At 39.7% G+C, this 12695-nt stretch overlaps 1 protein-coding gene across 1 annotated transcript; it reads left to right on the forward strand.

Annotated features, from left to right (window-relative positions):
* The first annotated feature begins 11577 nt into the window (after window positions 1-11577).
* LOC128055292 (protein lin-28 homolog A) lies at window positions 11578-12207 on the forward strand. Its single transcript, XM_052647788.1, has one exon. The coding sequence runs from the start codon at window positions 11578-11580 to the stop codon at window positions 12205-12207; it is 630 nt and encodes a 209-aa protein (XP_052503748.1).
* Window positions 12208-12695: the final 488 nt, after the last annotated feature.

Below are 12695 nucleotides of genomic sequence, written 5' to 3' on the forward strand. Positions count from 1 at the left end.
TTTCCTGTAGGTGTGGGTTAAATAAAATTATTTTGGTAATGCATATTAGCACTGTGTTGAGTCCATATGTTATTCAGTTAATTTTAACCCTTACTATCATTATAAGTTTTTAAAGACAAAGTGATTTGAGACAAAAATAGCATTTTTATTGAAGTATAGTCGATAAATAGCATTATGTAAATATAGTGATGATATTATATATTATTGTAATTATAGTGATTCCCACTTTTTAAAGGTTATACAGGTTACACTACATTTATAGTTATTATGAATTACTTACGCTAGTCCCCGTGTTTTATAATATATCCTTTTAGCTTATATACCTAATAAGTTGTTCATCTTAATCCTGTATTCCTTTATTGCCTCTGCCCCTATTTTCTCCCCACTGGTAACCACTAGTCTGTTCTCTGTATCTGTGAGTCTGCTCCTTTTTTATTGTTGTTGTATTCACTAGTTTGTTGTATGAGGAAAAAATGGTATTTTTTTCAATGAAGAATAATACTCTTTTTACTTTTTCAAGAGCACATTTTGTAACCAAGAGAATATGCACTCCTGTAGAATTATTTTTGGGTGCATGCAAAATGTTTCTACATGCTGGTTATATATGGGGACCTTAGCAGCTATAAGGAAGGCAGAGTGGAAAGAGATGGGACTCCTTGAGTTTTTGAGTCATTGCTTCTTACCTACTTCCTGGTAACCAGGAGGGGCCTTCTAAATGAATGCAGGGCTATTCCAAGAAGAGATCTATGGGGAAGCTGTTTGTGTGGTTTGGATAGCCTGTGCCCTCTGTCTCATTCAGATGAGGGATTTTACCCCTCTGCTGTAGTGTGTAGATCTTTGGAACTCTGTGCAGTCTTTCTAACTCCAGTGAATCTACTGGTCTATTAGAAGATTAAAAAGCATTTGAGATATATTCCTAGAGAAAACTCTTCTTGAAATCTGATGAATAATCAAATCCTTTGATGATGAGTGGTTATTAGGAGTACATTTATTATGTTAAAACACTTTTATGATCTTATCCTAATAAATTTCTAGATCCTAAGAAACCTAGGAAAATCTTCTCAGAAATTAAAGGATGAAATACAATGTCTAGTGTATTAAATTAAAAAAAAATGTTAGCACGCTGCCACGAGGAACCTTAACTGTGGTTGTGTCACGATGATATATTAATAATTGTGTCTTTTGACATCATGGAAAAGGATGGCAACTTATAAAACAACTGCTCACTCATGACATACGTTCTTAACTTCATTTTATTGTTATGTTTGTTTTCTTGTGTTCCTCTTGATGATCAAATCATTATTTAATTCTACAAAATAAGTTCCCTTGCTGTCCATCCATTTTAGTGCTTGAGAAATTTAACTATGCAGCTTCCAGGAAGTGCTTAGGGAATTATAGTCCCTAAGGATACACACACAGACAGAAACATGTACACACATATGCAAACATACTTTAGTGTTAATTTTCTTTTGAGAATCTTTGATTTAGAGAGCCCCTCACAATCTCCCAAGAATTAGAAATATGGGGTGAAATAATCCCCAAGATACTGATAGACTATAATATATGAATACTAATTTTGCTATTATATTATTCAACACTAAAATGTGTCTGAACTTGTTCACAGCACAGTCCACATGTTTTAAGTGTAAAAAAAAAATGAGCTTGAGTTTGTGCATAGCACATTAACATAGTTTTATTTATATGTTTCAATCATTGCCAATCCTATGTATAATTTATCCAGAGATGATACCATCTTTATATCTTAGCAGAAGGATTAAGTAGTTAAATGATAGCGTCTGTATTTTTGTGGAAGGTCACAGTAAACTATGTACTCTGATAAAATGATGTATCACATTGGGTCATGTGCTGAGACTGGTTGCTGGTGCTTATCTCTACCCATGGCTCCTCCTACTGATTTATGGATTTGAGTGAATTTTTTTTTTTTAATCGGACTCTAGGCTGCATGTCCTGAGAGGAAGTAAGACAGAGTAGTATATTCCTTTGCATCTTAATATCATGCTGTTACTACCTAAGAGAAGATTGATTATAGCCAACCTCCCTTGCTGGTCTGTGAAGCTGTCATGAAGGTATAGATTTCCAGTGAAATCCATGCCTACTCTCAGAAAGCATTTCACATGCTCAGTTATATCAGGGCTTGACTCCCATCCTCTGGGGAGGACAAGTTATATCCGTCCTTTCTGAAATATTCTCAGTGCAGTGTGATGCATATACTCCTTCTGGTGGTTAATTTTAAATGTAAGTTTGACCAGGCTGAGGGATTCCCAGATAGCTGATGAAACATTATTTCTAGGTTTGTCTGTGAGGGTATTTCCAGAGGAGATTAGCATTTGTGTTAGTAGACTGAATGAAGAAGACTGCCCTCACCAAGTTGAGTGGGTATCATCCAGTTCACTGAGGGCGTGAATAAAACACAGACAGAGGAGGGTGGACTTGTTCTCTGTTCGAGCTGAGACACCCATCTTCTGCCCTCAGGCATCAGCATTCTTGGTTCTTGGGCCTTTGAAAAGAATAATAGTGAAGTCGCTCAGTTGTGTCTGACTCTTTGCGACCTCATGGACTGTAGCCCAACAGGCTCCTCCATCCATGGAATTTTCCAGGCAAGAGTACTGGAGTGGATTGCCATTTCCTTCTCCAGGGGATCTTCCTGACCCAGGGATTGAACCCAGATCTGCATTGCAGGCAGATGCTTTCCCATCTGAGGCACCAGAGAAGCACGGGCCTTTGAAATCATACTGAATTATTCCACCAGCATTGCTGGTTCTTCAGTTTGCAGAGAACAGGTCATGGGATTTCTCATCCTCCTTAATCTTGTGAGACAATTCCAGTAGTACCTCTTTCTTTATTCCTGTATACGTGCTACTGGTTCTGTTTCTCTGGAGATCTCTGGTGAATACACTGCACAGATGCAACTTGTTTGGCTGATCCTGCACCTGTCTTATTCTAACTCTGTTTTAGGCCTTTCACTCAGTTTCAATAATTTGTGTACGTATTTGTCTCAGTAATAGGTCTTTGAGGGCAGAGTACAGTTCAGATATATATTTGCTTTGTTACCACTAAGCATAGAACGTAGCACCCACTAGCTGCTTTATAAAGATGGGGCCTGGAGAAAAAGGAAAGGAAGAACAGCGGGAGGAAAAGGTTCTCCTGATAGTTTACTCCTTGGACACCTTCCGGGCTCAATTTAAATTCTCAGATTGCTTTTCTGCATCCTCTAATGTAGGCAATCATGCTGGTAGTTTCTAGTCTCACTAAAACTTGATTTCTGATTAATTCTCATGTCCCCTTAACTCTCCTTTCTCTAACATCCCCAACTGGCTAAGAAACGCGGGTCTTGTTGGCATTGCCTATGTCTAATTCACTTCAGGACCATTCTGAAATAAAAGTGTGAAGAACTGTTGAATGAGTCTTACCCAAAATGAAAGTCTCTCCTCAAAAGATTTGAAGTTGAAACTGAGTAAAACTGATACCCTGAGAAAGAAGTTCCTCTCTTTTGAATAAAGGGCTAATTTTTCAGTATCTTTTAAAATGGAGGCATTCTGAGATGGTAAGATTCCATTGGATGCTAAAATATTTTGCATGAGGAATGAGAGTTGCATATTTTAAATGGATGATACTAGGCAGGGTCCTTTTTCTCTTTTCCTTCCCATGATATAAGAACACCAAAACTAGCTCCATGCTCTTGTCCCAGAATTAATCATTCCTATCCGTATTTGATGTGTACACCTTTTCAATATTTATGGGCTGTTTTGTTCCTTTATTGTTGTTTAGGCACTCTTGAGACATTCAGAAGCCCCACGTTTCTTCCTTAGCCAAGCACTCCATTCCCTTCATCATTCTTGTGGCTGTTTTTTGGATCACCTCCAGTTTGCATACATAATTTTGGTATCGAGGTGCCAAAAATATGTTTGTTTCAATGGGAGTCTTATTGAAGTTGCTTTTACTCAAATCACACACACAAATAAATGTCATCTCTAAAGCATGAAAACTCAGTGAGGGCTCCAAAGGGAAACTGAGAAATGCAAATATGTTGTTAAAATGCTACAGGTAGATTCTAAATCACTAGAGAAATGGCATCTCAAAATCAAACAATTGTAGAATGAGCATTATGTGAAGAATTTTCTTTTAAGGCCAAGGTTTGCGATCATTTTGCAGGTTTTGTTGTTACTGCCAGTCCACTGGCTTGTAAGATTTTAACAGGGTTGGGTTTAGTCTTCTTAGCCATTTTCTAATCATTTACTTATTTTTTCTGTCTTTGCACTTTCAGAAGACAGAGTCTCTTTTCAGTGGGAAAAAAAGTTTCTATTGCTTTTCAGAGAAAAGACCAAAGCAAAATGTCCATAAAAATATTAAAGACAAAGAGACACTGAAACCCACCAAAACGTGGGTGATCTTTTAAATTAATAAATGGACATTGTGGATCTTCTATTGTCATTTAAAAAGGCTTTTCAAGTGGCAGCACAACATACTGCATGAATAAAATGTCCGGGGACATAAGTAGAACAAGCAAACAAATGATTCAGAGTAAAATCCAATGAATAGAGAAAATTGTGTTCCCTCAACAAAATGCCATTTTTGCCCTAAGGCGATCCATGTTGGGGAAAAATACCATGTATGACATTGACACAAATCTTAAGCATCTCCCCTAAATAGCAGATTATATTGAACTGCACATGTGTGAAAATATTTCAGGCCTTGGAGAGGAAGCAAACCAATGAAATACATCATTGCTATCACTATCTGAACTGGGGAGGGCGATGGAGCAGGCACTTCTGAGAGCCTGGTGATGAAGCAGGGAATTAGGAAGTAAATCAAAGCCTCTTATCACAGGCTAATATAGCCCGTCATAAATGATCCTGCCATGGAAGGAAGCCTTGTGCACAGAGATCAAAGATTGGAGCCTCCATAGAAACCACAACATTCCCTGCCCCAAAAAGAGCAAGAAAAGGAATGAAACGGAGAAATGCATTGAAGCTCTCTAAGAACCCTGTACAGTATAATCTCCTTTTCTTAAGGGCAGCATTCACTGTTAGAAAAGTGAAAATGAATATTTTTAATAGTGTGATTGAGGTCTGCCTTTGAGATAGTGAGTAGCTGGCACCGTTGTCTTGAGTAACTTTCTTGCAGACAGACTCCAGGAAGTGCTTCCTTATATTTGTGATCTTTCCAAGCCTATTTTAGTATTTTCTTCACAACTACAAACAGCAGGTATGTTATATTTTATATTTGAGTGACTATTGTGTACTGACCTTGGGTTTGGTCAAGGATTTCATTCCCTGCTAATTGTTAATTTCTTGTTAACCAGTTAATCAACCCTTTTGTGATTTTGGTATTTAATTCCACATTGTGAATATAGGAAGTTCCTTAACTGTACAATATCTCTATACATCATACTCTCCTGTCATCATATTTTACATATTTTATAATATATTAAACTTGTGTCATGTGTAAGATGACCGTAAAAGAAAATGAATCTTATAAATCACTTTACATTTGTCTAATATAGTATTCTTCATTCATTTGTAGGAAGCAAACGTTTTTTAAAAAATTAATTCATTCAAGTTATTTTTGTTTAACTATTAGGAGACACTTGGCTGAGGATACACCAGAAAACAAACAGGCAGTTTTTACCCTCATAAATCTTATCCCTATTATGGTAGACACATATTCATTTCATTATCATGCAAACAACTATGAAATTGCACCTCTGATAAATGCTAGTTAGGAGAGTTAAATGAGGATTTGACGTAGGGGAGGTCAGAGAAAGCCTCTCTGAGAAACTGAGGCCTAATCAGAGGTAGGAAATAAACCGGGCAAGAGGGAAAAAAGAAGGATCCATTTGATTAGAGAATTTTATCATCATGGATTTATTTTTCTTGGAAGGGAAGTGGTGGTAGAAAATGAGTCCAGGTACAAGGCAGATAACCAACCCACTCCAGTATTTCTGCCTGTAGAATTCCATGGACAGAGGAGGCTGGTGGGCTCCAGTCCATGGGGTTGCAGAGAGTTGAACATGACTGAAGCAACTTAGTACACACGCTCAGGCAGAGAATGGTGCAGCGGATAGTAAACTGATGAAGAGCCTAGGTTTGGCTGATTAGCCAACCTCTCTGAACCTCAGGCCTCTGATCGTAATCTTTACGTTACAGAACTGTCTCAGTGAGTGGCTGCTGTCATCATCATTATCACCATCTTCATCTTGGGTTCTAGCATTGATTTGTAGTATGATTTTAGGCATATTATTTCATTACTTTGAGTTTCAACTTCATACTTCTATAAAATGGGAGTGTTGGATTAAGATTGCAAGTTTCCTTCTTGCTCCAACTTTCCATGACTTTTTGGGCAAATCTAAAGCTGGAAATTTCATGCCAGATATGGGAAGTTTGTATGCTGAAAGGTTGGGGAAAGTGTTGTTTTGGGGAAGTAAATTTTGAAAAGAAGCCCAGTTTTACCTTTTAGCAACTTATATTTCTAGAAGTCACATTTTAGGAGTTTCTATTATCTTAGATTAAATTTTATAGCACATATTTCTTCTGCTAAAAAGCCTTTAAATTATTTTGGTGGGACATTTAATTTCCCATTACGGTTGGCTTCTCAAATCATTCCCTTTGTAATTGTCACATTTTTATAGTCCTGTTTAAAATGAATTTAGTTCTCCAACTAAAAATATCAAGCTGAGTTGGACATGGAAATTCTAGGACTGTAAAATCAAATGATAGAAAAATGAGGCTTCAGGCCAAAGTTTTCAACCACTGTAACATCTAGAAATAACTCCAGAATAGTGTTTTCTTATTTCTTATAAAATGCATAGGAATACGTATAAGATTCTTTTGGTCTAAGCAAAATTCTACAACATTTCTAAATCTAGAAGATGACTTATTTTATATCTTTGTATTTAAGTATTAATACAGAAATATTTGGTTTGATTGGAACATCTTCACTCTGTTTATGTTTCACTTAAATTACTTTTGTTTTAGTTTTAAAAAGTTTACTTTCAACTTTATTATATCAAACACTTAACCTTTTTTTCTAGTGCTACAGGTATAAGAAAACTCAGATATATGTTTTTTCCTACTTGGTATTTTAAAAACTCACTCAGATGTTTTGTGTGATAAATAGGCTAAGTGCTTATGTATATTTTGTCTTAATCTTTAGGGAATACATATTAAACATAGTAAATAGGCCAGGGACTATTGTCCCTAAATTCTGGGTTAAAAAACTGGGATGTTGATGCATTCAAAGTCAAATGCAGGAACTTTCCTGGCAGTTCAGTAGTTAAGAATTCGCCTTCCAATACAGGGGGTGTGAGTTCCATTCCCAGTCAAAGAGCTAAGATCCCACATGCCTTAGAGTCAAAAAAACAAAAACCAAACAGAAAATAGAAGCAGTGTTGTAACAAATTAAATAAAGACTTTAAAATGGTCCACATCAAAAAAATTTTTTAAAAAGTCAAATGCATATTTACTGAATAAGAATTAGATCTTATATCTCCTAGCTTCTAGACTAGTGTACATTTTACAATTCCTCCCTGATTTTCCAATGTAATAAAGAGTCCTCCCAACTTAATAGAAGCATGTAAACCCCAACATGAATTAGATATGGTTAAATTGGCCAATCATTGTCTGATTGGCCTCAATGATTATAGCATTAAATGATATTTCATGTTGATTTCTTCTGCTACTTTTTTCTTGTGCTGTTTCCCGTTTTATTGGCCTTGGTATGGTTATGCTTTTCATTTGAGAATGTCCAATTATCACGCCTTCATGTTGGATGAAAGACTGATCAGCATGGATTAATTAAGGTAGTGAAATAATTACATTTATTATGATATAACTATATAGTAACCAACATTAGCACGGCCCAATTATCTAGTGGTTATGAGCATGTGCTTAGGAGATTTGATTGAAGTGAGTTTGAATTTGACCTTCAGTACTTACTAATAATGTGAGCTTTTGTAAATTACTTAATCTCTTTGAGCCTTAGTTTTTGTTTTTTTTTTCTTTAGTAAAAGGAGATAATAGTACTTACAGAATTTATTTTTTATTAGATACAATTATATAAATGCATTGTATTTTATACATGGCAAAGCCTTGATAATTATTAAAAACATTACTTTTATTGCCTTGACTATAAGACTGTGTACATATTGAATTATGACCCTCCCTTAGCACCATGGTTTATATGATGGGATAGGTAGTGCCAATTTGATGATATCCAACATCTTTCACTAGGGATAAATTGTACTCAAGGGGGAATAACAGAGCTAGTATCAGAGAATAATCCTGCAAACAAGCAAGACAGAAGTATGAGTAAGCAGGATGGCTTAATGCTGTTTGGGTTTCAGAATTCAGAGGCTCCTGGTGCTGCTTCTCCCTCTGCTTTTCATATATGTTTTTGTTTGTAGGCTGATAAATTCCTTTAATTAAGTTCGTTTGATTTGGGTTTATGTGACTCATTAATGAGTCCAATAATACAATTTCGTAAACACGTTTCTTCATCCTTCAGTTAACATTTATTACTCTTTCGTTGCCATTCAGTCACTTGGTTGTGTCTGACTATTGTGACCCCATGGTCACACGGCAGGCCTCTCTGTACCTCACTTACTCCTGGAGCTTGTCCAAGATCATACCCACTGAGTTGGTGATACTATCTAACCATCTCATCCTCTGCTGCCCTCTTCTCCTTTTGCCTTCGATCTTTTCCACATCAGGGTCTTTTCCTCTGTTTGCATCAGGTTGCCAAAGTACTGGAGTTCCAGCTTCAGCATCAGTCCTTCAAATGAATATTCACACTTGATTTCCTTTAGGATTGACTGGTTTGATCTCCTTGCTGTCCAAGGGACTCTCAAGAGCCTTCTCCAGCACGACAGTTCAAAAGCATCAATTTTTCAGTGCTCAGCCTTCTGTATGGTCCAACTTTCGTATCCATGCACAACTATGGGAAAGACCATAGCTTTGACTATATAGACTTTTGCCAGCAAAGTGACGTCTCTGCTTTTTCACATGCTGTCTAGGTTTGTCATAGCTTTCCTTCCAAGAAGCAAGCATCTTCTATTTTCATGGCTGCAGTCTCCATCTGCAGTGATTTTGGGAGCCCAAGAAGAGAAAAATCTGTCACTGCTTCCACTTTTTCCCTTTTTATTTGTTATGAAGTGATGGGAACGGATGCCGTGATCTTTTTTTTTTTTTTAATGTTGAGCTTTAAGCCAGATTCTTTGCACTCCTCTTCCACCTTCATCAAGAGGCTCTTTAGTTCCTCTTTGCTTTTCGCCATTAGAGTATTATCATCTGCATATCTGAGACTTCTCATTACTATTAACAGTGTTCTATTACCTTTTTATTTACGTGGTTATTTTCCTTCTTCCTGTTACTAAAAATCTTACCAGGTGGTGCTAGTGGTAAAGACCCACCTGCCAATGAAGGAGACTAAGGTCAATCCTGGATGGGGAAGATTCCCTGGAGGAGGAAATGGCAACCCACTCCAGTATTCTTGCCTGGGAAATCCCATGGACAGGGCCAGGAAGGCTACAGTCCATGGAGTCTCAAAGAGTTGGACACAACTGAAGCAGCTTAGCATGCACGTGTTACTAAAAAGTAAATTCCTTTTGGACAAGAGCATTCAACCCTCTTTCCTCAGGTTGAAAAACCCGTAATACCTAGTAGACACTCAGGTAATATTGGGTGAGTCAATGGATAAAGGGAGAAAGGAGGGAATTTTGAAAAAATGCTCTCTAATTAAAAGTGTTTCCACATTTTTTTCCTGAATAGAGCTGGTAAAGATGCATATTCAGCATTTATTGAGAACTTAACGTTGAGCTTAGTCACCATGGAAGATGTTGGACATCTTTTGAGATCATTAGTGTCATCTGCATTTTATAAATGAGGAAATCGAGGGACAATGAGATAAAGGTATGGTGGTAGATTCTATAATCTACCCAGATCAGCCTTTGAGAACCAGCTATACCTTCTGTTGGGCTTCCCTGATAGTTCAGTTGGTAAAGAATCCGCCTGCAATACAGGAGACCCTGGTTTGATTCCTGGGTCAGGAAGATCCCCTGGAGAAGGGATAAGCTACCCACTCCAGTATTCTTGGGCTTCCCTTGTGGCTCAGCTGGAAAATAATCCACCTGCAGTGTGGGAGACCTTGGTCTGATCCCTGGGTTGGGAAAATCCCCTGGAGAAGGGAAAAGCTACCCACTTCAGTATTCTGGCCTGGAGTCCGTTATTCTGGACTGTACAGTCCATGGGGTCACAAAGAGTCGGACACAAATGAGTGACTTTCACTTTTTTCCAGTTCTATGCCTTCTGTTGTTTGGGGTGCTTCCAACAATCAGTACTCAGGGTCAGAGTTGCCTCAGATGAAGAGAGTACCCCTTTGTGCAAGGTCATGCCTCCTTTACAGGGGGACATCTACTATCTGATGTAGAGGGATGAAGACCCAGCACGCTTATGCAAATTAGATCAGCTCTAAGGATCGTGCCCACTTCAGAGCTCCTTGAAGGGTGGGCTGAGGGTTCTCTTTAAGCTGAATCCCAGCTCAGCTTTTCCCTTTGGGTGTTTCAGCTTCCTTCCCTTCTCTTCCCCATGCACTGATCTCAGATAGCTCATTCATAGACCAGAACGAGCTTTTCAGGGAAATCAACCTGCTATGGTAACTTCTCAAGATCCCTCCTCAGTAGAGAAGAGGCCTCTCTGAGGAGGTAAAGCTGGATTAAACCTTCAGGCTTGGGAGAAGTATAGCTCTTAAGTCTGAGCAGAGAAAGAACTAGATTTTTTCCCTAGGGCCTTAAAAGTGATTGTTGCAGCTGGAACACAAGGAGCTGGGAGGAGAGAGTCTTGGGAGGGTTGTGGGCCCCAGACTGTGCATGGCCTTGTAAGTCATAGAAAGAAGCTAGACTTGTATTTTCCATTGTTTCTACCCTTCTTTATGCTTTTACACCAGCATTCTCTTCCCCCTGTCTCTGGCTGTTCTGCCCTGTAGAGCCCATTTCTGTCCTATGAAATTGTACTTGAATTTGTGTTTTCTTTCAGAATGCTATTTTTAGATAGATCCTTTCATTCTTACCCTTCTCACTGGCTTCCTACTGTAATTATAGTCTCAAAAAGCAGTTGTTTTCTGGGAAAAGGATGTTTTGAGCTATTATTTGTGACTTAGTCAATTGTGTGTAGTTTAAGAGATGTCTTTCTTTGTCCACTGAAAAGGCTAGACTTCCAGTTGCTATGATTCAAAGGCAATGGGGGATATTTCCTAGAGTTTTGTGTGATTATAAAAACCTTCTTAGACATTTTTAATGATTATAGTTTATACCACATTGATTTATGAATGAGAGGTCATTCAAATGACCTCTAGAATTCAGTAACTTCTATGTCGTGAAGAGGCACAGATGGGCATTATGCCATCTTTGTATCTGATAACTGGCAGGTATGTGTGGGTGTGTGTACACTCTCTGGATAAAAGTGTAAATGCTAAAGGTTTTCATTTAGCCCTTTGCCTCCGGACTTCTCTGGGGCCAGCAGCCGCCCAAGCAAGGGCCCGGGGCCGCGGGCTCAGCCGACTACCATGGGCTCTGTGTCAAACCAGCAGTTCGCAGGTGGCTGCGCTAAGGCGCCGGAGGAGGCGCCGGAGGAGGCGCCGGAGGACGCGGCCCGCGCGGCGGAGGAGCCGCAGCTGCTGCACGGTGCCGGCATCTGTAAGTGGTTCAACGTGCGCATGGGGTTCGGCTTCCTGTCCATGACCGCCCGCGCAGGGGTCGCGCTCGACCCCCCGGTGGATGTCTTTGTGCACCAGAGTAAGCTGCACATGGAGGGCTTCCGGAGCCTGAAGGAGGGGGAGGCTGTGGAGTTCACCTTTAAGAAGTCCGCCAAGGGCCTGGAATCTATCCGAGTCACCGGCCCTGGTGGGGTGTTCTGTATTGGGAGTGAAAGGCGGCCCAAAGGGAAGAATGTACAGAAACGCAGATCAAAGGGAGACAGGTGCTACAACTGTGGAGGTCTAGACCATCATGCCAAGGAATGCAAACTGCCACCGCAGCCCAAGAAGTGCCATTTCTGCCAGAGCATCAGCCATATGGTAGCCTCGTGCCCACTGAAGGCCCAGCAAGCTCCCAGCTCCCAGGGAAAGCCAGCCTACTTTCGGGAGGAGGAAGAAGAGATCCATAGCTCTGCCATGCTCCCAGAGGCCCAGAATTGAAGCCACAGTGGGTGGGAGCTATCCTTTTGTGATCAGAAAGCTTTGAGGAGCAGGCATCAATCGGCAGAGTGGAGAAAGTGGGGACAGGGTGGGTAGGGGGCAGCTGGCACTGCCATATATCTGAGGCTGGAGTCCACAGCATCACCCCCTCTTCCCTCCTGGTGGGAAGAAGGGGTGAGGCAAAGAAACTCCAATTAGCTCTTTCCAAATGCATATGAGGGCTTTGGGGGTTAACCTTCCCTGCATGCTTTATCTGAGTCTCCACCCCCAGAACCTCCAGCTTTTGAAAGTGGCCTCGGTAGGGAAGTTGTTTTACTCTTAAAGAAGAATGTGGAGTAATATTTCCCATATCAGAGTGTAAAGATTAGGAACAGAACAGATTGATGGACCCAACCAACAAGCCACTACATTCCATGGGAGGAAACATCTCGGTCGGGGTGGCAGGGTTTTCCTCGTCTTCTCTCGTAACCCCCTCTTGGGACAGAATG

The sequence above is a fragment of the Budorcas taxicolor genome, chromosome 1 (assembly GCF_023091745.1).
Source record: "Budorcas taxicolor isolate Tak-1 chromosome 1, Takin1.1, whole genome shotgun sequence".
In the NCBI taxonomy this organism is placed as follows: domain Eukaryota; kingdom Metazoa; phylum Chordata; class Mammalia; order Artiodactyla; family Bovidae; genus Budorcas; species Budorcas taxicolor.

What these genes read in the sequence shown, in the direction of transcription:
- LOC128055292 (XM_052647788.1), top strand. Translation starts at nt 11,578, where the DNA reads ATGGGCTCTGTGTCAAACCAGCAGTTCGCAGGTGGCTGCGCTAAGGCG.